Raw genomic sequence first — 27,512 nt, 5'->3', positions numbered from 1 at the left:
TGTAATATCAGACAGACCGGTTATCCATAAACTCATGGGTAGAGCAAAACATCACTCCAGCGATTCGCACCTGGATACAATGAAGAAAGGTAACCAGCACCTTTAATCTGATTATATTCATTCCTTAAACTGGTTATTTTCTGTAAACAGCAAAATTCTCAGTGTTGAATGACCTCTTAGAATGTTCATTTGGGTCCAGCTGGTCTTGAATGAACACTACAGGTGTTAAATTAGCACTTGAGTACGGCAGGTGTTAATTCAGTACTGAAGGTGTTATTTTAGTACTGAAGGTGTTATTTTAGTACTGAAGGTGTTACAGTAGCATTTGAGTACTGTGTTATTTCAGCACTGAGGGTGTTAAATTAGCACTTGAGTACTGAAGGTGGTTAATTCAGTACTGAAGGTGTTACATTAGCATTTGAGTACTGAAGGTGTTATTTCAGTACTGAAGGTGTTATTTCAGTACTGAAGGTGTTACAGTAGCATTTGAGTACTGTGTTAATTCAGTACTGAAGGTGTTAAATTAGCACTTGAGTACTGTAGGTGTTATTAGCATTTGGGTACTGTAGGTGTTAATTCAGTACTAAAGGTGTTACATTAGCATTTGAGTACTGTAGGTGTTATTTCAGTACTGAACGTATTATTTCAGTAGTGAAGGTGTTAAATTAGCACTTGAGTACTGTAGGTGTTAATTCAGTACTGAAGGTGTTAAGTCAGTACTGAAGGTGTTAAATTAGCACTTGAGCATTGCAGGTTTTAATTCAGAACTGAAGGTGTTAAATTAGCACTTGAGTACTGAAGGTGTTACATTAGCATTTAAGTACTGTAGGTGTCATTTCAGTACTGAAGGTGTTACATTAGCATTTAAGTACTGTAGGTGTTATTTCAGTACTAAAGGTGTTATTTCAGTACTGAAGGTGTTAAATTAGCATTTGAGTACTGTAGGTGTTAATTCAACATTGAAGGTGTTAAATTAGCTCTTGTGTTCTGTAGGTGTTAATTCAGTAGTGAAGGTGTTGAATTAGCATTTGAGTACTGCAGGTGTTAATTCAGTACTGCAGGTATTAAATTAGCATTTGAGTACTGCAGGAGTTAATTCATTACTGAAGGTGTTAAATTAGGACTTGAGTAATGAAGGTGTTAATTCAGTACTTTAGGTGTTAATTCAGTACTGAAGGTGTTAAATTAGCACTTGAGTACTGCAGGTGTTAATTAATTACTGAAGGTGTTAAATTAGCACTTGAGTAATGCAGGTGTTAATTCAGTACTGAAGGTGTTAATTCAGTACTGAAGGTGTTAAATTAGCATATGAGTACTGCAGGTGTTAATTCAGTACTGCAGGTGTTTATTCAGTACTGAAGGTGTTAAATTAGCACTTGGGTACTGCATGTGTTCACTGAGTATTGAAGGTGTTAATTAAACACTGTTAATTCAGTACTGTATGTGTTAATTCAGCACTGTAGGTGTTAATTCAATACAATAGATGGTAATTCAATACTGTATATTGTTACTGTCACGCAAAATCATTGTATCTCCATTTTCCGTCTTTTTTTTTTTTACTTTTTTGCAAAATTTGAAAAGTCCAGTTACCCTTTGCGTTGGGTTAAAACATCTGTTTACTTTAACTTCCATTACAAGTAAAGAATGTTTGTCTTCTCTTTTTTTTCTGTAAAGTTAGTATTTAAGATACGAAGTTTTGTTCTAACAGTGACAATGTGTTGGTTCAGTACTGTAGGTGTTAATTCAACAGTGTTGCTGTTAATTCAGTCCTGTAGGTGTTATTTAATGATTGTATGAGTTAATTAAACACTGCAGGAGTAAAACACTGTGGGTGTTAATATCGCAGGTCTCAGTTAAACACTGTAGGTGTAAATTCAACTCTGGAGTCTTTGCTCTGTAGCCAAACCCTAAGCTGTAACGGAGAACAGTCTGCTAGACAGAAATGTCTAGAGAGGAAGTTGCTTGGTGTTTTATAAATGTGTTCATGTGGGTGTTGCAATCCAGTTCTCAAATACAGCAGCATCGCACACACACAGCACACATGTACATGTGTTGTCGTTCAGGTTGGTACCACAATGTTTGCTTTTTTAGAGACAGTTCAATTAGATTATGCATTTCAAGTGACAGATCTAACTGATAAAGAATGCATTTAGGTTTGGCATGATAGTTTTGTGGCTCCTTTGGTGTCACATTTTGATATAATAAGTTATGTAACCTCCGTAGGATGTCTGCCGTGTTGTTTGGAAAACTGAGGGACCTGCTGTATCCGCTCCTGTCCGGATGCTCCGTCTTCCATGTGCTCGGACTGTCTGCGCTCACACTCTCTCTGCTTTTCGCTGGCCGTCTGGCATGGCTGCTGTGGAAGCGCAGAGAGTTCCGCTGCTTTCCCTGCCCGCCCCAGCGCAACTGGCTCCTCGGACATATGGGAATGGTGAGTCCATAAAATGGGGCTGTTTGGTTGACGATCACAATCTATTAACCTTCACAATCCTCGGGAATGTCTTCTTTTCTTTATTGAATGGGCGCCAACCTCAAAATCTAGAGGGCTTTTGTCCAGCATAGTTTTTCCTGCTCAACTAATTGGTTCGCTAACAGGTTCAGAAGACATTCTTTATCAGTGCTGCCCAAAGTGTAGCCTGCAGGCCAAAAGTGACCTGTGAGGACATTGAATTTATCATATATCATATACTATATGTATTATATATATACTATATATAACTTACTGCATTCACATTGTCCATTTAAATTTCTATTTTTTTTGCCTTGAGGTTGAGATAAGAGTTAGGTTTAGGGTTAGGAACAGATTTAATAAACTCTTTCACACTAAACTTGAAGTTCAGTTGCATTTAATGGAGATTTAGTTGAATGTTACTTCTAGACAGACTGAGCATTTATAAAGCATCTACAGTGGACCCTCCAAATAAAGTGTTACTGAACCATTTCAGTAAATGAGATGTGAAAGTGTAAAGAACCTCCGCATAATATAAAGGTTCTATGTCAATTAAGTTTTTTTTTTTCTTTTTTCCAAAAACAATACATACAAGTTAAGAACCATTTAGGGACCTTTATTTCCAAAACTGTGGACTGTCGTGGTTGACCAGATAAAATATATGATCAATGCGTTGGTGCGGTGTTGTACGTCTTGCCTGTTCGCGGTAGTGTTGGTCTTGTTCTCATCATTATACCAGCACAATGAAAAAAGAGACATCTTCAGTTTACCTGTATAATTCACGTGTTTTAAATTTGTGCTGAAAATTGCTATATTTTGGCAAAATTCTAAAAAAAAATGTTACACAGAATCGAGTGGCACAGTGGTAGACCCTATCAGCCACATGGTTGGGGAAAATAAAGCTTACGCAAGCTTTAAACGCAACGTTTAGCACCACCTGGTTTACACCAAAAGAGGAATAATTTGGTGATATAAATTGTGGTTTATATCCATTGACCATTGGAATATTGTTCATAGAACATAATTTATGCATGTATGTTGTGTGCCCACGATAGCAACATTAACCTGTGTTTAAGGAAAACACAGAATTATGCTCCCTGTGGCTTTAATGGATTGTGATGACTAGCTAATCTAATAAAGCCTCTGGACATTTATCTGCTGCACCTTTTCAAGAAGAAATCTTTTCAGACATTTTTGATTAGCTAATTGGGGTATGATATATTTGGGTTGAATAATGGTAGAGTAGATCTCCAGGAGGGGGTTGGTAAGCAGATGACTAAACAAAGCATACAGACTGTGATGAATCATTTGGTGTAGCTCTGCATGTTTTGCAGAGTCTTATCTGGAGATAATGGAAAAGGCCCTGCAACCTGCTGATGCTTATCTGATCTGGCTTATCTGATCTTTTTTGCATCAAATTTTGTGTCATTGCTGCTTGCACCAAATCATAAGCAAAACACTGAGCCTAATAGCTGCTTGAGTCATTCAGCCTATTTGCATGAACAGCGCAGTGGCTGTTTATCTCACTAGTATTGGTAAACAGTATTTTGTAAGTTATGTATGCATGTATGTATGTTACTTTCTCAACAGAAAAAAAAAACGTGCTATTCACAGGAACTCTTATGTTGACATAACACATTGCAGTCCAAAAGTGTTATCATTCAAGTGGAGCCAGAGCAAAGTGGTTTCACAAAAATATCTCGAAAGCATTTGCACCAGACCCAAAGAGGAAACATAGAGTTGACGTCTCAGAGTTGATGTCTCAACTCTTTGCCAGCCAGAGCATCGCCAAGGTTCAATGACTCATAACCATTTTTTAACATTTGTGGATAAGCAGCACTAATAGAGGTTGAAGCATTTTGGCCAGTATATCCATCTTATTTTTCACATGACCAGCTTTATATTCAGATTATGGCTGAAATGTCAAGAAAGGACGTGTCATTTATTACTTTTTTTCCCCAAATTGAAAATGTTCTTGCTTGGGTGGTGCAGTGGGTAGTGGGTAGTGCTGTCACCTCATGCCAAGAAGGGCCTGGGTTTGATTCCCTGGCCAGGTAACCAGGGTCTTTTCTGTGTGGAGTTTCCTCCCACAGTCCAAAGACATGCAGTCAGCTGAATTGGAGATGCTAACTCCCTAGGCGTGAATATACAGGGAGATTCACTTGAAAGAGGCCCCGAATATTCTGTTGTAACTCCCGTTAGGATGAAGCAATCTGAACCAAAAAAATACGCTACATACCTTGATGTATGTGTGATCGATTGCATTACATGTGATGCTGGAAGTGATCTCCGTTTTCTGCCAGGCACATGAAGGGGTACGGGGGTATTCATCTGGGAGGAGCAAACGGAGGTTAAACATCCTCTGACGCAGGGGCATCCCAGCTTGTTCGAAGCTCCATATACTGAGGAGCACATTGCACTTTGTTTCATTTAGATTGCTTCGTCCTAGAGAGAGTTATTACAGAAGATTCTGGGCCTCTTTCGAGTGAATCTCCCTGTATATTTCTATGTGTCTGCCATGCGATTGACTGATGATGTTTCCTGCCTTCTCCCCAATGACTGCTGGGGTAGGCTGCAACACCGCCATGGCCCAGAAGGATAAGTGGCTTAGAATGTGTTCGTGCTCTTACTCCTTAAGTTGTCTTGGTTATCATTTTAGGTTCAATTAAATGAGACATCTTTTAGACATCCTGGGACAACATGCAGTTTGGGGGCAGCACTGCAACAGGCATAAGATGAAAGAACAGGCAAGAACAGGAGTCTGACGGGCACAACACTTCCCAAAAAAGCGCAGCACTTCAGAAGACAATGTGGCGTCATACTAACTCTTTGAAAAGCGTAGTTGTTGAAATCTGTGATGAAAGATTGCCAGTTGAACGTCACAGCAGCTGCCTGCGAGGTCAGAGAGAGGAAGCTACAGCTCTCTTTCTCTCCTTTGAATTCATGGCAGTTTAACATAATAATGAAAAGATCTGGTTTTGTACAGAACTGTTGACCGTGAAGATTTGAAGGGAGGACGCTGGACTGGATAAAGTTTGTATCGTTCGAGCGGGATGACAAATTTTAAATTATAAGGAGCCCTAAGGTCACTTGCAAAGGTAGCTAGCTTGCTAGTGAGATCAAATGAGCTGACTTTTTAATTTGTGTGTATTTATTATGTCTGTGTTTTGTTGTTGGTGTTGTTCTGGTTAATAACTTTTTATTGATTTTTCATAGTTAACATACAGACCATATTCTCTGCGGACCAATAACAGAAAAGGACTGTATTTCAACACAAGCAGGATGTCAACGATTACAGTGTCTTAAAGAGGAACTCCACCGATTATGTGAAATTACTTAAACATGCAATGGTTTAGGTGTGAACAAAATCATTCAGAGTGGTTCGGTGTGAAATGCACTTTTCCAGAGAAATTTACAGAGTCAGAATTGTTCACCATTATAGTCCTAGGAACCAGACATCCGACGTGTTTAATGGCTCTAAAAGCTACATCCTGTTAGGTTATTACACGAAATGGTTATGAATGCATGGCCTGATACCTGAGACATTGTTCTGTGACAGTTTTGTTCTAAAGTTTTGGCCTAAAACATATTTTAGTATAAAGTTTTACTCCAAGGTTAGTTCCGTTGTTCCTCTCAAAACCGCATCTCAACTGAGATCAATGCACGTAACTTAACGTGCTTCTGTTGTTACTAGCAGCAGCTTTTGTTTACAGTTTATTTTTACTGTTTTCTTACCTATTTTGGAAGATGGCAGAGTATGCGGAGGACTTCGAGGAGGTCTATTTCCAAAATGTTGTAGATCCATATCAGTTCAAACCGGAAAACACAAAGGCGCTGCAGAGCTTTCTTAAACAGATTCCAGTCTCTGCTGTAGTGAAACTGCAGGTGTGTAAATTTGTGGCTTTGCAGTCAGACAGTTCCCCAAAAGGCGTTCAGGGTGGAGAGGTACATGCAGGGCGTTGAAAGGAAAAAAAAAATAGTACCCAAAGAAAACGTATTTTTTCAATTTAGCTGTATTTTACCATTACCAGCATGTCTTATAAAACCTTGTAAGACACGTTAGTTAACAGGTCATTTTGGACAGCAGATTAATTGGTGATATATGTAGTGTAGACATACGAACGTCTGGTTCCTGGTACTACAATGGTGAACAATTTTGATTGCATATTTCTCTAGAAAGGCGCATTTCACACCAAACTACTCTGAATGATTTTGTTTACATCTAAACCATTAAATGATTCATTAATTTTGCAAAATCGATGGGGTTCCCCTTTAACATAGTTAATGGCATCAGTCTAAACACAAATCGTCCAGAAAATATCCACTCTGAGATAAAGAAAGGTTAGGTTCAAACCAGCCTTTCAGGATTGATTTCTTGGCCACAGTTAAGGCTGCCAACATAACCTGCCTTTGTTGTACACTAAGCATTAAATTAGAGTCATTAAGAAGCAATAGCAAAGTTGGGGACAAAGGAATTTTGAGGAATTAATAGCCATTAACAGCCATAATTTGTGTGACATGCAGCCATAAAGCCTTCACAATTGAAAATGACCAAAACATATGAACGTAATGTCCAACTGAACCCAGCAGACATCTGTTAGAAATTTAGTCATTTGAAAGCTTCATCAAAAAAGCATGGCAAGAAGTGATGTAAATCCTGTGAGCTAATTTAAAGTGAACTAACTGATGACATAAATATTGGCCTTGTTGAATATTGTTGAAATATTGAATGTGTGCAAGTCTCTGTTGTGAGACTGAGCCTCAGGAAGATTCATGATTACACAAATGATTCAGTAAGGTATAGTTCCTCAACTGAGCATTCCAGGGAACGCCGTACGCACATAGCGCAGAGTGTAGCCTCAGATATAGAAAATAGGAGGCACCAAGAACAGAGGAGAGGTTACATAACTCTCAAAAGAAGAAAAGCCCATGGGTGCCAAAGACATCATCCAAAATAAAGATATTGTTACCCGACCAGGTGGAAAAAACAAATGGCTTGGAAAGGAAAACTGTTAAACCATATGGGAGATGATTTGTGCAGTTTCATATTACACTGAAGAAACTTAGGCTACGTTCACATTACCAGGTTGAAGTGGCACAAATCTGATTTTTTGCCCTAATGTGACTCAGATCTGATGTTTTCTGAGCTGTGTGGACACACAAATCTGATCTTTTCAAATCTGTCCGGAGCCACTTTCATATGTGGTCCTAGATCGGATACGCATCCAATTTGTGGCCAGGCGACCTTAATGTGATGCTCAGATCGGAATTCATGTGCTTGTTTTCCACTGCGCGTGCGCCATCATTCAGCGTTACCATGGCAGCAGCGCCAAACAGAAGTTAAAGCCTGTAAACGGTGGAAAAGAAACACATCTCACCTTTTTCTCCTTTGTCTCGCTCTAATAATGAAGCTGAGAGCTGATCAGAGTTAATTATCTTTTCAGCGAAGCTCGTTCTGCTCGTTAGTTTGTGCTGATGATGCACGCGATTCATTCACGTGATGTTACTGAGTAGGATGAGCCCATGCGGGTCATTTCAGGACGCCGGTTCGTTCACATTAATGACAGATTTAAGTCACTTACCTAAACAAGTGCGAACCATAGATTTGAGAAATGAGGCTTGTAATGTGAACAGAGCTTTAGTTCCATATCTTAAGGAAGTGAGTGATAATAGTACCATATCTTAGGAGAGAAATCCAATGTTGTTGTGTCTGTATTTTAATCTCATTGCAAGCTTTTGTGTTATTGATGGAGAATGTGCTATGTACAGTTCTTTAGAGAACCTTTTTGAAGCACAAATGTCGATGTCAAGCTTGTAACAATTGAACAACCCTTTCCAGTGCTATATAGAACCATATAGAACACATTCTCCATCAATTTGGAGAACCATTTTATCATACAAAGACCCTTTATGCATGCACGTGTTCTTTGAGTGTTCATGGCTCTATATAAAACCGTTGTCTTTACTAAAGAACCCTTAAAGAACCATCTTTTTTGAGAGTGTAGGAGCAGTGCGATGGCATACAGTGAAAGCAGGCTGCTTGAATAGTTTAAGGTTTCCTAACACAAGATAACATGTAAGGTGAGATATAATGGCTTAATTAAGATCTGCTGTAATATGAATTACTGAACTAGTCAGGAATAAAGATGGTGTGGTTATTAGTAATGCTTTTGACCTAGGTTTTCACTTTAATTTCATAAGTCCCCAGGTGTAAACATGTACTGTAAAGCCATATATCTACAGCTGGTGACCAGTGATGATGATTTCCACACTAACATTGGAGTCAGCAGGGCCAGAATATTGCGAGCATGATTTTTTCCAAATACACAGAAGCCATGTTCCTGAAGATTGTGCACAAATTCTGTCTTTAAGAGGAATAATTAAATTGTTAATATGTAAAGTCACTGGTTTGTGATGGTTTGGTGTGAAAAGTGGGAACCAAACTTCTAAAGATTTTAATGCATCAATGCCTTAAATGCAGGGGAAAATAGCACCTGAAGAAATCATCTGAATAACCATCATAAATATTACATATAAAAATGTGTAGGTTCACTGGTGGTTTAGGATGACTAACGTGGGGTTGTACTCATCATGACCCCATCATGACCCCTGGCATGACCACCACTGTAAAGAAATCCAAGTCAATAAATTTCTTTACAGTGAACCATTTCACATCAAACCACTCTGAATGACTTTGTTTATATCTCTTATATCTTATATTCAAGGAGTATTTAATTTAAATTCAATAAGGTCCAGTTAGAGAAAATTTCCTCAAGCAAAGGTCCGAAACATCATAATGTCTAACTTGTATCATGATTCAGTGCCATATACTGTAAACTGAAGTAGCCTAGTAGGTATATCAACATCTTATACAGTCAACAACTGAATGTCAAATCAACTAAAGTGCAATTCAGTCATATTTCAACAATATTTATTGTCAGTTTTCTCTTTTTAGAGTGCGCCATGTGAAATAACTTCCCTCTGACTCACTTTCTTCTCTGACTGCTGTTTCTCGCCTCGTCCCTCCCCTGTGTGTGCGTCACTCACTCGAGTCTCAGTGCTCGTTGTAATGCACAGATCTGATTGGCTGATGTGTGATATTTACATGATATGTGATTGGTCTGTGACTCTCTCGGGCTGCTAAAGCTACCGTAAAGGCTAGAAAAGTTATGCCAATTAAAATAGGACCACCCGGTCGAAATAAAAAATTCTCGATAGGACAGCGTCTGGGTCTGGACTCGGACCGCGGTTCGCCTATTAGTGACCTCTGTTTTATACGTTTGAATTATGTGAAAACTTTGAAAAATCATTAGAATTCTCTGTTAATAAACAGAAGCCCTGTATAATAAGGGCTCAGGTTTTAACGAGCCACTGCTTTCAGTCCAAACTTGTTGTATGACCTCGTATCTCTGTCTCTTGGTCAGATACGCACTGATGAAGTCGGTATGCAGGAGGTGGATGAGCTTATAAGGACATATCGTCACTGCTGTGCCTGGTTCCTGGGTCCCTTTTACAACATTGTCCGCTTATTTCATCCAGACTACCTCAAACCCCTGCTTCTGGCCTCAGGTAAACAATTTCTGAAACTACACTGAACTTCTCATTGGGGGGGGTGAGAATTTATGATAATTTATCATTATTATCCTTTCATAAGATGGATATGGCCAGCATTTCTAGTACACTGAACAACTACAGGTATCATAAAAAAAGCTTATAAACAACAACCAGGGTATAGTAACTCCACTGCTGTTCTGCTGAAGCCTTTACTGTTCCAATTTGTTTGGAAACATGAGAAAAACAAAATATTGTGATTTGCCTACATTTACTTCTCAGCATTGTGGTAAGTTTTGCCAATAAGGCTGACCAAATTATTTTAGGCATGCGATTCGACTCTAAGATTGATCAAATGCTTTAATTTAACACTTTAGTTAGCCTGTAGTTATTAGTTATTTACTAAGTTGTATAAGGGGTGTAGCACTAGGGGAAACTGTGTTGTCCAATATTAGTTATGCCAGAATATATCAAAAGTGGGAGATTTAGTTTTACAACATTGGGCTCTTTTTGGTCTCTTGTAGTTTTTTTTATTACAATCCCATTTCCAAAAAAGTTGGGACACTGTGCAAAATGTAAATAAAAACAAAATGCAATGATATGCAAATCATTTAAACCTTATATTTCATTGAAAATAGTACAAAGACAACATAGCAAATGTGGAAACTGAGAAATTGTATTGTTTTTTGAAAAACTTATGCTCATTTTGAATTTGATGCCAACAACACGATACAAAAAAGTTAGGATGGGGGGCAACAAAAGGCTGGTAAAGTTGTGTAATGCTAAAAAAACACCTGGTGGTTAATTGGCAACAGGTCAGTAACATGATTGAGTATAAAAAGAGCTTCTCAGAGAGTTTTTCAGAAGTGAAGATGAGGAGGGGTTCACCACTCTGTGAAAGACTGCACGATCAAATTCAAGAATAACATTTCTCAACATAAAATAGCAAAGAACTTTTGCTTCTCATCATCTGTGGTACATAATAACATTAGAAGACTCAGAGAATCTGGAGAAATCACTGTATGTAAGGGACAAGGCCAAAAACCAGTATTTGCTGGCCGTGATCTTTGGGCCCTCAGGCGGCACTGCATTAAAAAACAGATGGCATGGGTGATGTGCACATCTGTGAAGGCACCATTAATGCTGAATGATATATACATGTTTTGGCAACATATGCTGCCATCCAGACAACGTCTTTTTCAGGCAAGGCCTTGATTATTTCAGCAAGACAATGCCAAACCGCATTCTGCATGTATTACAGCAGCATTGCTCCGTATTAAAAGAGTCCTGGTGCTAAACTGACCTGCCTGCAGTCCAGACCTGTCACCACTGATAACATTTGGTGCATTATGAAATGAAAAATACAACAAAGGAGACCCTGAACTGTTGAGCAGCTGAAATCATATAGCAAACAGGAACAGGAAAACATTTCACTTTCTAAACTACAGCAGTGTCTCTTCAGTTCCCAAAAACTTACAGTGTTGTTAAAAGAAGAGGTGATGAAACACAGTGGTAAACAGGCCCCCGTCCCAACTTTTTTGGCATCAAATTCAAAATGGGCAAATATTTTTCATAAAACAATCAAATTTCTCAATTTCAACATTTGATATGTTGTCTTTGTAGTATTTTCCTTTAAAAATATGGTTTACATGATTTGCATATCATTGCATTCTATTTTTATTTACATTCTGCACAGCATCCCAACTTTTTTGGAAATGGGGTTGTAAATGTCATTTGTCGATCTACAAACTGTTCCAAATCCTGACTGCTAGTCAGCTCACTGGTTAATAAGGCAGTATGTGACAGTACATTAACATTATCTTAGCCGTCTGTAGCCTTATTGTTCAAGTAGATAGAATGAACTGGTAACTGACCCCTTCTGCACTGTGGCCGTACAGCTCCTCGCTCTGATATCCAAACAAATCATGCACTTTCATTTCCTCATTTCTTTGCATCTTGTTTAAGGAACTTACTGCTTTTTGCATCATACACCCCATTATGCTTTACATTATGCTTTGCTCTGCGGGCGGCAGTATTTGCGTCATCGAGATCGCAGTGGACCACTAATGTGTCTAGTTATGTGCACTCCAGTATTCGCCTGACACATGGCGTTTGTCCTGGTCGCACTACATTCATTTTTATATAGGGCTACATTAGAAACGACCATGCATTCCTCTTTTCCCTACTCGCTCAGCAGCCCCCACATATAGCGGCCCGCCAGGCCTTGTCCTGGTCCTCCCAATGGCCAGTTCATCCCTGCTGCAATCCTGTTATACTATCCTTCTCTATGTAGCAGCTGGACTGTTCTTGCGAACAAAGTCTGATCACATCCTGCACTGTCATTCTCAGTCAACTGGGGAAGAGCTGCTCCTCTGTTTTCCTTTCAGATCACACTAAACCATGCGTATCACACTCACTGAATGTGCAAATTTCCACTGTATTTACTGATTTATATCCCATAGACTAAAAGCAGATGTCACTTTAGTCACTGTTGCTATTGAAACGCTAGTCAGTTGAGCACTTTGTGACTGAAGCTCCAGCAATAATGAATTCTCTTATTGAAAAAATAATACTGCTTGTGATATAAATGCAATGATTTGCAGTGTAAGTTCACATAGCTTCCGGCTGCCTGAAGGGAACTGATGGTGAGATTAACACTGATAAAAAACTTGTTGAATTGAATGTGCTATTATTGTAGATTGGCTGCGGAAGTCACAATTGAGAAAACCACAGAGTGTGTCATTCTGACGAAGCATTCTTATTTGTTGTTGATGTTTTTATTAACAGCTTCCATCACATTTAAAGATGAGCTGTTTTATGGGTTCATGAGACCTTGGCTTGGTAAGTAATCTCTCACTCATTCTCTCAATTCTGCTCCAGACGCCTTACTAATATGGCATGCCAGAGCACTGAAATGTGTTTATTATACATCATTCTATTTAACAGTCAATGCACACAGACTTACTTACACACACACACACACACACATATACTGGTTTCAGTTTTCATCATCACCTGCTGGGACCACTCTTTCTAAAGGTTCTAGAGGTATGAAAAACGTCAGGAACACTAACCATCCCTTTTTTAGGTTATACGCAAGTTCAAACATCAGAATCGATGAAGTAATGGTTTTACCATGCTAAATGGGGAAAGTGAGCATGGCTGATGGGGACCTAATTTACATATTATTTGCATAATTCACACAAATTTCCATTTGATTAGTGGGGACTTTGAAAAAAAAACAAATATTTTACTAATGACAAATAACTGCATTTGTTAAAAAAATGTTTGATCTACCACTAAGTAGAAAAGATACAGTAGATGCATAAGTTATTATTTCAACTATATATTTGAACAAACATTACACTGGGAGCTCGTGCCACTGCTCACACCTTACAATATATATCCAAATATCTGAGCCTATGGTGAAAATCTGGGATTTTTTCTTTCATTTAATCTTTTTTAAACAAAGAGAAGATATAGATTATAGAGAATATGTAACAAGTATGAAATGAAGAAGAAGTTCAGAATTCTGTACTATTTCTAGGTCACAATTCAAATGTACGTAAAATTGTGATGTTTGTGACCATATTAAGGCCTTTTTACAAAACAGTCAGACCACTATCAGGTCAATTTAATTGTCTCATCAGAGGCTTTTGGAAAAACTTGGGGAGTCGAGTGCTCGCTGTCATTGAAGAGCTCATATCATGAAACAAAAAAACAACTGTTCCAAGTATTTTTAAAGAAGTATGTTTAATTTTGTTGACATACATCAAAATTCATAGAGTCTATACAGTTCATATATGGAAACAAAACTCCAAAAACAACCTTTTTTGAGTTCACTGCTTTTATGATGTCACAAAAACCAACACAATTACATATATCTGCTTATCCATCCAACAGCACATTCATGATAAAGTTTTAAGACGTATGCAAACCCACACAAATGTGGATGAAGGAATTTCAGGTGAAAATTTTGAGTACAAGGAAAATATGTACTCTTTAAAGTGAAAGGGAGATTACACCAAATAATAAGAAATTCTGAAATTCGTGTAAATATTTCAAAGACTCTCTTTTCCCTCATAGTTATGCTGATAATACTGTTTGTAATGAACCTTTTTTTTATAAAATGCAAGGAATGCAAAAGAGAAGCATGATCCTCTCTCTCTCTCTCTCTCTCTCTCTCTCTTTCTCTCTCTCTCTCTCTCTCTCTCTTTCTCTCTCTCACACACACACACACACACACCAGTTTCTCTCATTTTCACTCACAATTACAAATAATCACGAAACTTTGGCTCATGCTTCAGTCCCTAATCGTGTAATTAAGTCAGAGCTCCAGCGCTCACAGAGTGTGATCTTGCACTGCCAGATGTAATGTAGATGTATATGTGTGTGTAACAGGGCAGGGTCTTATTGTGAGTAATGGAAAAGAGTGGTCTCGTCAGCGCCGTCTCCTCACACCAGCCTTCCACTTCGACATCCTCAAAAACTACGTTCATATATTCAACCAATCCTCCAACATAATGCACGTAAGTCTGCGAGCGTCATGCACACACACACACACACACACACACACACACACACACACACACACAGCAGCGTAATTGATATTATGAGCCCACACACAAAAAATGCATTACCAAAGTGTTGATACAAACCGCACATAGTAATGCATCAATTACCTTTAATGACTTAAAGAAACGACAGTGTTTGTCTTGTCTGCTCTCAATGTTTTGAAGAAATAAGCGCAGATTTGTTCGCCCTGTACGATATACAAACTGTTCCATGTCCAATTCAGAAGGTGGTGGTAAGACAACGAAACAAGCGATAATTGAGCCCAACTGATGAATTAACATGTACTGCATGGAAACAAGCATCAGCTCACAGGAACCTAATTTACGCATCATTTGCAATGGCCAAATTCGCCCTTGTATACATATCATTAAGGCACTGCTACTAAACATGAAGCATGACCTAATTTATGCAGATGTTTTGACAGTGAGTCTGTAAAACAAAGGAAAAAAGTATTCAGCAGGCTCATGTGCCTGTGGTTGTCCTCATAGGCAGAATTTGGGGTTAAGCGAGAGGTGCACTGCACAGGCCCCTACTGACCAGAGCTTAAATGTCTTTATAGAATTAAAATTACAATGACTGGGGAGAATAAAATTAACAAACTGTAGCCTGTTTTAGATAGTCGAGTGGTGTGATTGTGATTATTTTCATAAAACACCAGCTGTATAAGCGATAATATTGCAGTGTATGAGCTTCTACTGTAGTAGAGAATGTGCTATGTACTGTGCTATGGTTTGTATTTTAGGGAGGTAGTTATTTACTACATCAGTAAAGTAAAGCAAAAGTCTTTAAGTGGAATGTAAAGACCAGAGGTGTCAAGTCAATCATTAAAAAGGCCATATTAAAAAATCCACAGGTCAGATAATATATGTATATATATATATATATACATATATGTGTGTGTGTGTGTGTGTGTGTGTGTGTGTGTATATACACTCAGAGAAAGAAGGTTGTTTCCCTTGCTTGTGCGGCACATTCACAATTAAAGTCACGCAGTCAGCTTTCATGGTGCACACAAATAGCCAAAAGTATGTGGACACCTGACCATTACACCTGTATGATGTTGGACTGCTCATACCAAAACCATGGGCACTAATATGGACACTAATATTCCCACAGACACACTCCAAAATCTTGTAGAAAGCTTCCCGGAAGAGTGGAAGCTGTTATAGCACCAACAGTGGAATCAACCAATCACATTTTGACTTACAATGGGTCACTGTAGGCCTTCTGAAAGTTCTAGATATGACACCATGCTCAAAAAACCAAAATCATGTCAACTGCCGTTAGCTCAGCATTAACCATTACTGTAGAAATTTTTTTTTTTCCTTTTTTTCCATATGGTCCAAACTGAAGGCCTTGCTCTGATAGTCATGGTTCCCCACTAGGAAGCAGTTTGTGTTTGACAGTAAAAGGAAGCTAACAAATGCCGGCTGTGTGCTTGGGCAGTGTGTGTGGGTGTTCATTCATGTATGCGGATATTCAAATGTACTATTGCAAATTAGTTCAGTGGCAAATAACTATTGGCATTACAATCTGGCTCTGTAAGTGCTGGTACAAATAGTAAGCTGGGAACTTGCTGTATATAACTACTTGTAGTATGGGACACCAAATGTAAACAGCTTATTACTTATTTCAAGCTCATTTTTAAACATTTAGCATTAAAAGAAAAAAACCCAAAGAAGCATCTTGACTTTGCTACTTTTTTATCTGTATCAACGTTATTTTTTTTCCTGTGTCAGCATTGTATTATTAGCTAATTACTCTACAAGACGTGTACAAGCCAGCTGAAATCAAATCAAAGCCAAAATAAATGCCGAGGCATGCTGCGGTTAAAAAGCCAAAACAATTACATTTATATTTACAGCATTTAGCACACGCTTTTATCCAGAGCGACTTACAAAAGTGCTGTTGTCCACTCAGAGAAAGTATCTTAGCTAGTAGCTAGTACAAATAGGTTAGAGTAAAGCTACTCCTGAGCTCAGATACTGCTAGAAACAAAAGCCTGTGGTGATACCTAGAGGAAGGAAACAGTAATTAGACATAGTGCAATACAATACATATCAACAAATGCAGTCTAAAACATTTCAACAAGTACTTATTAGTGCTCACTTAAGTGCTGTATAAAGAGATGTGTCTTCAAACAAAACAGTTTTCTTGGAAAAACACTAGTTGGATTTTTTGTGCAAGTTATTTCCTGAATAGTATGTAGCTTTACGTGTTTTGCAGCTTGTGATAATTAGAAAAACATGTTTTTCTCTGCAGTGCACATGTTGCGTATTTGTTGCTTGCTTCTACAAGCAGCCAATGATTGTCCAAGTCTGCCCCACCCGCCGCAACCCAGCAACTGTTTACCCACAATGACAGCAGTGCCTCAAAATGAATCGGCCATGTGCAGACCTCTGTCCCAGGAACCTGCAATGAGTGATTGTAATGAGTTTTGAGATTTTAATACCCCTTTAACCCTATCAGACCTAATGTCTCATAGGTGACCCATTCAGAGTGTCTGTCTTTGGCTGCTTTACAGCTTCTGCACAGACTCAAACTATTTAATTATAACCATTGCTTCACCTGTTTTTCCCCTTTTCTGTATTTCAATATTTTATACTAACACTGTTTGCTATCCGGTGTCGACCAGAGGAGGATGGGTTCCCCTTTTGAGTCTTGGTTCCTCTCAAGGTTTCTTCCTCTTGCTTTTAGGGAGTTTTTCCTTGCCACTGTCGCCACTGGTGACGGGGCCTCGGACCCTGGATGTTTCCGTAAAGCTGCTTTGTGACAACAGCTGTTGTGAAAAGCGCTATATAAATAAACTTTGACTTGACTTTTTTTTACTTTACCTGATTAAAATGCGTGTTCACATTAGTCATAGTAAAATGGATCAGCATATCTGAGCTGAAGCTTTTTTTTTTTGCCACCGTGATTTCTATCACTGTATAAAAGTGTTGTTGGACGCACTGTCAGAGTTTCTAAGATTCTAATCAATATGGAAATGCTTATTATTGATTTGTCATCAGAGTAACAATAAAAGGCCACTCAAATCTGAAGTTCATTACTATTGAGACGTTTTCTGGTTCAGAAAAGTACTTTGTAACATAGCATAATAACAGTCTAAGACTTTTTCAGCTTTGGATCTCATCTTTTACGTATCAGTTTAATGAACACTATTAATGGAAAAGAGAAGGCAAACTGACAGAAATAGCTGGTTTTTGCATTTGACCTCAAAGTGTACTGTGCTGTATGGTTTAGGAGAAGTGGCGCCGCCTGCTGGCAGAAGGAAAAGATGAGGTGGACATGTTTGAACATGTGACTTTGATGACTCTGGACAGCCTGCTGAAGTGTACCTTCAGCTATGACAGCCGGTGCCAAGAGTGAGTGTATCTAACACACGCATGCATACCCACACACACATTCACATTTGGTTTTATACCTTGTGAGGACTTGGGGGTCATATACACATATATATCGCTGCTTTCAGAACAAAACCTCATATCTCCAAAATGATGACTTTACAGGAGAAGGAAAAAACATACTTCACTTTTAATGTAAGTCAATGGAACCAGGCATTTTTCCAAGTCATTTTCAGTTGTTTCTTTTGGTCCATTCATCATAAATTTACACACAACGTAAAGAGCGAACGGTTATTTTCAAATTATGTCAAAAACTGAAAAACAACAAAAATAGAGATACAAGGTTTTGTTCTGATACATATATTGTACAGTACACTATGTTTAAAACCAGTACCATAGACGCTACCACGTCAGTGTTAATGCTGTGTCATGAATGGTCCACCACTCAAATAATAAATATATGTTCACCTATATGGTAGGTGTATCTGGTAAAATGACCAATGATTATAAGTGGGGCTGGGCAGTCTGACAATATTTATTGTTATTTTGATAAATGATGTCACAATATATCACAATAAGCTTTTTACATATCTTGGATATCGGCTGTACTACACTGAGCAGCTTTATGTTTCATTTTAAAGGGAGCATTATTAGTCCTGTTTAACTGGATTTAGTGCAGTGAAGTGTTACATTTGTAAAATGTTACATTAAAATCAGTTGTACTCAGAGTTTGATATATAGCACTACTCTCTTTTTTTTTCTGCCTGTTCCAACATATCAGTTGCATCATGAAAATTTCTTTATATATCGTCATTGTAATGCCGGGGTGACTAACTAGACACAAATATAACATAAACTGTAAGGTTTATTAAAAGGAAGATTAACGAAAGGATCAGGGTTTACACCAGATCAGGTCAAAAACCAGAGCAGCAACACACGATACATGGGATAAGGCAAAAATTGAAGTAGATAAACAAGCGAGGGTCAAAACCAAAGAGCCAAAAAACAGGTAAACAGAGCCAAAGGAGTAAATCTGAAAAATGACAACGAGAAACAAAACAAAGTCATAACAGTAAAGCAGCAAAATAAGAGAAAGGCCTGGTACAGACTGACGAAACAGAGGCAATACTCGTAAAAAGGGAATGAAACAGACAAGCTTATATACAAGCGGGTAAACAGGTGAAAGCAATCAGTATTCAGGTGACTTGGATCTACTGGTTGATGGTTGGCTGGGGGAGTCACATGACAAACTGGGGAATCATGGGAATTGGAGTTTGTAAAGTGATTGGAGTCTGACTGAGAGCCAGGAAGCATGACAGTCATATTATATTTTTGCCATATTATATATTGCCCATTACTAATTGTATGTATAAGACAGGTGTACCTACTAAACTGGCAACTCAGTGTATAAAAGTGCCTATACGTAGTATTAATAATATGACTCATTTGTATTATATACATATAATTGAATGGCTTGTATGAATTATGTATATGTATCTACAGTGCATGTACTGCACATTTATTGCACAATTACTGTTTATTTGCTGATTTTAACATATTGGAAATAAGTGTAACATAAAATGTGGCCTGTGAAAAAGTTAGGGTACATTTAATATTGTATGTTTATTTTCTCTTATATTAAACTCAGCAAATAAGTAGAAATTGTGCACTGAACTTTGTAAAAAAGTGTGCTCTCTGTAGAGGACGTGTTAACTTACATTCAACAAAGTTGATCGGGAGTGTTCAAACATTTGCTAACGACTGTGAGTATCTTTATTTAATAAGAATTTTTAAGCCAAACTCTAAATGTAACACTAATCTTAACCTGGGTTTTCTCCATAGGATATTTCTTTTTGCCTTGAAATTGTACAAAAACAAACACACTTATTCTCCCTTTGGCTTCGCTTCCTCTTACAGAAAGTCCAGTGAGTACATCTCAGCCATTTTTGAGCTGAGTGAGCTGGTGGTGGCAAGGCAGCGCTACGTCCCTTATCACTGGGAGTGGCTGTATAAGCGCTCTGTGGATGGACAGCGCTTCCGCAGGGCCTGCGACCTCGTCCACAACTTCACCGCTGCTATCGTACAAGAGCGCCGCTCCAAACTCCTCAAACATGGGCCTCCAGACAGCTGCACCCAAAACAACACGACGGGGAGCAAGAAGAAAACAGTCGACTTTATAGACGTGCTGCTTCTGTCAAAGGTGAGTGGACAAATAAACTCTGGAACTCTAAGGGTCTGTATGTGAGCCCACACATCTGTTTATCACACTCATAACTACATCAATTACACATTAGTTTCACGGTAGATACTGATTAATTTGTAATAGTTACTGAAGAATTTGTAGTAGGTACTGAATAACTCACAGTAGTTACTGAAACATTCATTGTGGTTCATGAAGAATTCATAGTAGTTGCTGAAAAGGAAGCCAAAATGTAATTAATAACTGAATAATAAGCCTAGAGTTTAAGTGGTTAAAGTTGCTGTAGATAACATTGTCTGCCAAACAAATAAATATCATTATCATCATCAACTTATTAAATTGATATTTGTGTAGGATGAAAATGGAGAAGGTCTGTCCAATGAGGAGATTAAAGCACAAGCAGATACGTTCATGTTTGCAGGTAAGAGGATTACTTTACATATTTACCTGTTTTTATGTTTAGAAGCATGAACTGTTTCTTAAAGTGATATTCTGGTGAAAATTCTCGATTACAAAACTTCCCCTCATCCCAAATGGAGTCGATAAGCCAAGACAGGTTTGGTGATCGAAGTTTAGCACAGGAGTTATGAGATGTAAGAAGAGCTACAAATGTTTAAGAACAGCTACAGATGGACAAAAGTATGGACATAATTCAGGTTCTGGACACCAAAGATGATTGACTACATAGAAGGCGAAAGTCTGTGAAGGAACTTGAAGTTGGCTTGATAAAGCCGTTGCTGTGAAATCCCATAGCTAAGGTGTTGCTATATTATCCTAGGTGGCTGCTAAGATGTTGCTATGCTATTGCTGTGGAATTCGAGGTGGTTGCTTAGGTGTTGCTAGGCTGTTGGTATGGTATTACAGGTGGTCACTAAGGTCTTGCTAGACCATTGCTATAGTAACCTAGGTGTTTGCTAAGGTGTTGGCAAACCATTGCTGTGGTATCCCAGGTTGTCATTATAGTCTTGCTAGACCATTGCTATGGTAACCTAGGTAGTTGCTTAGGTGTTTGGCAGGCCATAGCTATGGTATCCCTGGTGGTCATTAAGGTCTTGCCAGGTCATTTCTGTGGTAACCTAGGTGGTGCTAAGGTGTAGCTAGGCCATTGCTATGGTGTCCAAGGTAGTCATTAAGGTCTTGCTAGACCCTTGCTACGGTAACCTAGATGGTTGCTAAGGTGTTGGTAGGCCATTGCTATGGTATCCCAGGTAGTTGCTAATGTTTTGCTGGGCCATTGCTATGGTAACCCAGGTGGTTGCTAAGGTATTGCAAGACTGTTGCTATGGTATCCTGCGTGGTTGCTAAGATGCTGCCAGGCCATTGCTATGTTATCTCAGGTGGTTGCTAAGGTGTTGCTAAGCCATTACTAAGATATCCAAGGTGGTTGCTAAGGTGTTCCTGGGTTATTTGAATGGTATCCCAGGTGGTTGCTAATTTATGGATGTATATGTATCAGAATATGACTAAGTCTGTAGTGGAAATGTCCTTTGTGACACAATTTGTGGCATTTAGATTTAAATTCTCTTAATATTTCATCACTTGTTTACTATGGCAGACGCTGTACAATCAGCCCTCCAAAAAACATCAATTTAAACCTGCTTTCACTGCTGTTCTCTTTCAGGTCATGACACAACAGCAAGTGCAATTTCCTGGGTTCTGTACAATCTGGCCACACATCAGGAGTATCAGGAACGCTGCCGTTCAGAGATTAATGCTGTGCTTAGTGACCGAGAGACTGAGGATATTACCTGGTCAGGAACCTCTACTCTAGAATAATTTCTCTGTGATCTTTACTAGTGTTATCAGTTCTGCCACCCACAAATCTATCCATTTATGTAGTCCTCTTTTAATATTAGGGCTGGATATTGAAATTCAGTACTTTTATGGTAGTGACCAAACTGTTAAGTACAACCAAGTATCCAAAAATACCGTCATTCAGTACTAAATTTCCTCAGTATTGGTATTAGTACTAATTTTTTTAATGATCCCCAACCTTAACAAATATATCCACCAACTCCTTATGACTGATTGCGACTGACACCGCATTTTGCTTGATTTTCATTGGCTGTAGGGATGACCTCAGCAATCTGCCCTTCACTACCATGTGCATTAAGGAAAGTCTACGGCTCCACCCCCCTGCGTCCACCGTAACACGATACTACTCTCAAGATATGAGCGTTCCTGGGGGGCGCATTATACCACAGGGTAATTAATCACTTTTTCAACCCTTTATAACATTAATTAATGTGTAATTATGATAAGATGCGCGGAGGCAAAAGCATTTAGTGCCACATTTGATTTCTGGGTATTCATGTAGGTATATGATGTTAGATTTAAGTATAATTTCACATTCTGTGCTACAGACTCCATCTTTAGGTGAGAGTAAGTATTGGACAATTAAATATGTTTTGCTATGCTTGTAAATCTGTGAATGGGTAGTGCTGGATTTAGCCTTTAGCCTTCCCTATGTCTTGATATGAGTACTCTTAAGATATCAAAACCCCACAGAATTGGCTGTAAATGAAACCCAAGCAATTCAGTTATAGCATAAATCACCAACACTTTCCACAGTGCATAGGTGACAATATCGCCATCTGCTGTTAAACAGTATACATCTACAGCATCTTAAAAACCTGAAAAAAGAGGTTAAAATTTGGCATGTAGTTCAGAGAAGAACCAACAGATTTTTGAAAAACTATGTCAATAATCAATGTATCAATAGACAGATGTTGGTGGCACACATTACCAGGCTGAAGTGGCCCAAATCCTTTTCCTGTAATGTGACACAGTTCTGATTTTTTTCAGAGATGTGTGAGTTTCAGACAGTAACAGCCACTAACCTAAAGTTAATGCTTATGTAAGTCAGCAGTGGAGGTTTCGGTTTCATCTGCGCCAGCATCACAGGAGCTTCCAGAAGTTCCAATGGCTGACAGCTGGGCTCATGACCCAGAATGCCCTCGAGCTCACTGTAAAAAGGGCATGTCATTCAGCCACAGACACTTTTTTGGTTCGAGTGCTTGGTTTCTTTCAGACTTCTTTGACACTGCAGCCATGTTCTCTTAAGGCCGCGTTCTGCTATTTCTTTCTAAATCTTTTCAAACACGGAGCGGAAACATCACCCCAAATGTTTATGAGGTCTGTTACCTCACTATCCCGCCACTGAAATCCTCCCTCACTGTTGTCGTCCATCTTTCCTTCTCAGCAGCTCAAAATTACGGCAAACGTCGAGCTGGATTGATGTAAAAGTCACGTGAATTCCAATCTGACTGTTCAGAGTCCCACCGCCACCACATATACTCAGTGTCCCAAATCGGAACTGAAAATGTCCGATTCAGTATGTTTTTGCTGTTCACACTGACACACAGGTGTAACATCCTGTCACTCTCTGTCTCTGTCTTTCTCTGTTTTTGCATCTTGTTTTCTTGGTTTCTCCAGTGCCATGTGTTTTTGTTTGTCTACCATGTGCCTTTGTTGTTGTTTTGGTCTATCTCCTCCCTGGTCCTGCCCCCTTGTCACCTGCCGTTAGTCTGTAGCCCTGACCTCTTAATAGTCTCGGGTGTTTCTTGTTTCCCCTCAGTGTATCTATACCCCTGTGTTTGCTCAGCCCCTTTGTCTTGTATGGTCTGTGTGCCCTTCTGCTGTTGCCTGTTTTCACTAGGTTTTGTTTCTGTTTTAGTTCTGGTTTCTTTTGTTTTGTCTCATCATGGATTTGTCTTTTCTACGTACTTCTGCTACTGAGTTTCTGGACTCTGTTAAGTCTGATTTAAATAAAAGCAACTCGCACTTGCATCCAGCCTCTTCACCTCCTTCGTTACAACAGGTAACACATTCGTGCCACATGTGAAGAAATAGATCAGATTTGGGACACTTTTACCTGCTGTGTGAACAAAGCCTTTTTCATATGAGGTCCTAGATTGGACGTATGTCCAATTTGTCACCATATGGCCTTAATGAGAACAGTCAAGAGAATCCAAGTGTTTTTTTTTCTACTGCGCATGCGCCTTCATTCAGTGTTAACAAGACTGCAGCGCCAGACCTGAAATCAGTGCTAGTAAACACTACAAAAGCATCTGACCTTCATCATCCTCATTTCACTCTAATAATAAACTACTGAGAGCTGCTCAGAGTAAATTATCTTCATGACGAAGGTTTGTTGTGCTGGTTAGTTTGTTGTTCATGACGCATGTGGTTCTTTCACTGGAAATCATTGCTGGGGCACCACTACAGGTTTATGGATTCAGGGGCTAAGCCTGTACTGGGTGGAGAGAAGGGGTCTGAGGGTTTTTTAATGGCCCCAAAATGTCTGTTGAAGTTCAAGTTCTTTTTTAAAAAGTTATTATTTCATGTTTTTCATAACTTAAGCAATATTGAATAAAGATGCATTGAATAAAGAGGGAAAAGACTTGGGAAAAGAACGTCTGACCATTTAAAAGAATAAAACAATTCTGTGTTTGTAGGAAATATCTGTCTCGTCAGTATCTACGGCACCCACCACAATCCTGACGTCTGGCCTAATCCAGAGGTGAGCAAATAACAGAGAAGCTGCTATTTTTAGTCTCTTCTCTTCTCTTCTCTTCTCTTTTCTCTTCTCATTTCCTCTTTACCTTTCTTCTCTTCTCATTTGTTCTTTTCTCTTCACATTTCTTCTTTTCTCCTCTCTTCTATTTCTCCTCTCTTCTTTCTCTCTCTTATCTTCATTTCCCTTTACTTTCTCTTCTCATTTCTTTCTCTTCACATTTTTCTTTCTCCTCTCTCTATTCTCTCTCTTTCTTCTCCTCTTTACCTTTCTTCTCTTCTCATTTGTTCTTTTCTCTTCACATTTCTTCTTTTCTCCTCTCTTCTATTCTCTCTTCTCTTCTCATTTCCTCTTTACCTTTCTTCTCTTCTCATTTGTTCTTTTCTCTTCACATTTCTTCTTTTCTCCTCTCTTCTATTCTCTCTCTCTTCTCATCTTTACCTTTCTTCTCTTCTCATTTGTTCTTTTCTCTTCACATTTCTTCTTTTCTCCTCTTCTATTCTCTCTTCTCTTCTCTTCTCTTCTCTTCTTATTTCCTCTTTACCTTTCTTCTCTTCTCATTTGTTCTTTTCTCTTCTCTTCTCTTCTCTTCTCTTCTCTTGCAGTCTTTTCAGTCTTTAAAGCTCATTGTAAAATGTTGTCTGCAGGTATATGACCCCATGCGTTTTGACCCTGAGAACACAAAACAGCGCTCCTCATATGCTTTTATTCCGTTTTCTGCAGGTCCCAGGTGAGCTTTCCTCAGTGACACACATAAACACAATAACACAGACTCTAACAGATCCACACACATTGTCACTACACATACATACTATCACAGACCTGATTTACAGCGTCCTTATAGTCTGTTCTTTGTTATAGGAACTGTATTGGTCAGAGCTTTGCCTTGGCGGAGATACGGGTGGTTCTGGCGCTGACTCTGAGAAGATTTCGAATTCTTCCGGGTTCCAGACCCCCGAAGCGTCTTATTAAACTCATAATGAGAACAGAGGACGGGATGCCTTTAAAACTAGAGCCCCTGACACCCTCCCAGGAGTGACACACCTCCCCTGCATGGTCAGCAGCCTTGTTTATCAAGATGACCTGTAGTTCAGTCTGTGTACCATTTCCCCCTATGACGGATGATCAGTTCTGTTTATTACTACAAATTCCACAAATTCAGAAGATTTTGAAACCAACTTATGAATGACTTTAAAGTACTTCTTGACTTCTCCGCTGCATCTGTGTGGAGAAATGTACATTAGTTAAATGTGTAATTGTTAAAGGGCCCATATAATGAAAAACATCTTTTTTTTTGTTGTTAAAAAATTGATGTAGTATTATGTAGTACAAAGAATCAAAATATGGAAACTAAGCTGTCAACAGCCTATTCACTGATTTCGCGGTCAAAAAAAAAAACAATACATTTACATATATCTGCCTGTTCAGCCCTGCTCATTTATGCTGACTGTATATAGAGCCCTGACCCTGTTTCAGCCCTGCTCCGTGTTCATTTTTTGTCCATTTTACATAAATCAGATATTTTTAAAATTATTAAAACATTGGCTTATTTTTAGGTTTGCTCATTTTTTTTCAGTGTACTTTCTTATCTCTTTTTTTTCTAGTCTGATGGGCTACTACGTGTTTAGCCTCTGAATTCCTCACTATGAACAAAATGTTGAAAATAATAAAGAACAAATGACAAAACTGTGATGATGTTTTTTTAATCTGTCTAGGTCTCCATGTTAGACACAGTGTTGACACATTTTTAAATGTCCACAATGTTTTCAACCAGGAAAAGCTATTAAGCAAACTTTTAAAAATCTTTTTAAAACTATTTTTAAACAACACTGGGCCTTAAAAATATATATAATTATAGGATGGTGAAGGAGAAGGAAGCATATTTGGAATGGTGAAGGAGAAGGAAGCATGTCTGCAATAGTGAAGGAGAAAGGAGTATGTCTGGGATGGTGAAGGAGAAAGGAGGATGTCTGCAATAGTGAAGGAGAAAGGAGTATGTCTGGGATGGTGAAGGAGAAAGGAGGATGTCTGGGATGGTGAAGGAGAAGGGAGTATGTCTGGGATGGTGAAGGAGAAAGGAGGATGTCTGGGATGGTGAAGGAGAAGGAAGCGTGACTGGGATGGTGAAGGAGAAGGAAAGCATATTTCTAATGGTAAAGGAGAAGGAAGCATATTTGAAATGGTGAAGGAGAAAGGAGAATGTCTGGGATGATGAAGGAGAAGGGAGAATATTTGGAATGGTGAAGGAGAAGGAAGCATGTCTGCAATAGTGAAGGAGAAAGGAGTATGTCTGGGATGGTGAAGGAGAAAGGAGGATGTCTGGGATGGTGAAGGAGAAGGAAGCGTGTTTGGGATGATGAGGGAGAAAGGAGCATGTTTGGGATGGTGAAGGAGAATGAAGCGTGACTGGGATGGTGAAGGAGAAGGAAAGCATGTCTGGGATGGCGAAGGAGAAGGAAGCGTGTCTGAAAAGAGTGTTAAAGTTCTATTTTTTAAGCAGTCAAAAACTCTGGGCCCCCTTGTCCGTCCAACCTTTTATAACACATTATACCAACAACATCATGCAGTGACGTACTATGTGACATAGCCAGTAATATAAATACCCTGCTCACATGAAGTCGTCCCCTGGGAATCTTCTCGCTGACTCTAAATGACTGAGAACCCTGGTCTTGGACTCATAGAAGTACAGTTCACTTAAGTGACCACTAGAGGTCGTGTGAAGCACTGTGGATGATAAATACCAGCAAAATCATGAAGAATGGGACTCACATTCAAATTAATATAGCCTCAGGTAACACCACTGGGCGTCCTCTGTGGGAAGCTACACTATTTTGGTAGAAGTAGGAAATTTTATAGGACACGGACCAAGTGACTGCT

At 38.9% G+C, this 27,512-nt stretch overlaps 1 protein-coding gene across 2 annotated transcripts; it reads left to right on the top strand.

The window, feature by feature from the left end:
* LOC118809046 (cytochrome P450 4F3) lies at positions 1–26,264 on the top strand. Of its 2 annotated transcripts, none has more exons than XM_036571979.1 (13): positions 1–89; positions 2,224–2,431; positions 9,874–10,018; positions 12,788–12,841; positions 14,402–14,529; positions 17,819–17,940; positions 19,837–20,119; positions 20,474–20,540; positions 21,741–21,870; positions 22,191–22,324; positions 24,577–24,641; positions 25,283–25,365; positions 25,497–26,263. In XM_036571979.1, exons 2-13 carry the CDS (start codon positions 2,225–2,227, stop codon positions 25,672–25,674), a joined length of 1,596 nt encoding a protein of 531 aa, XP_036427872.1. In that variant the 5' UTR covers positions 1–89; position 2,224; the 3' UTR covers positions 25,675–26,263. The 2 variants fall into 2 exon arrangements, with proteins under 2 accessions (XP_036427872.1, XP_036427873.1); XM_036571980.1 differs by lacking the exon at positions 1–89 and adding an exon at positions 2,024–2,063 and having other exon boundaries at positions 25,497–26,264.
* The last annotated feature ends 1,248 nt before the right edge of the window (positions 26,265–27,512 follow it).

This window comes from Colossoma macropomum, unplaced genomic scaffold (assembly GCF_904425465.1).
Source record: "Colossoma macropomum unplaced genomic scaffold, Colossoma_macropomum, whole genome shotgun sequence".
NCBI lineage: Eukaryota > Metazoa > Chordata > Actinopteri > Characiformes > Serrasalmidae > Colossoma > Colossoma macropomum.
Note: the sequence above shows the minus strand (reverse complement) of the source record. Positions and strands in the feature narration are given on the sequence as shown.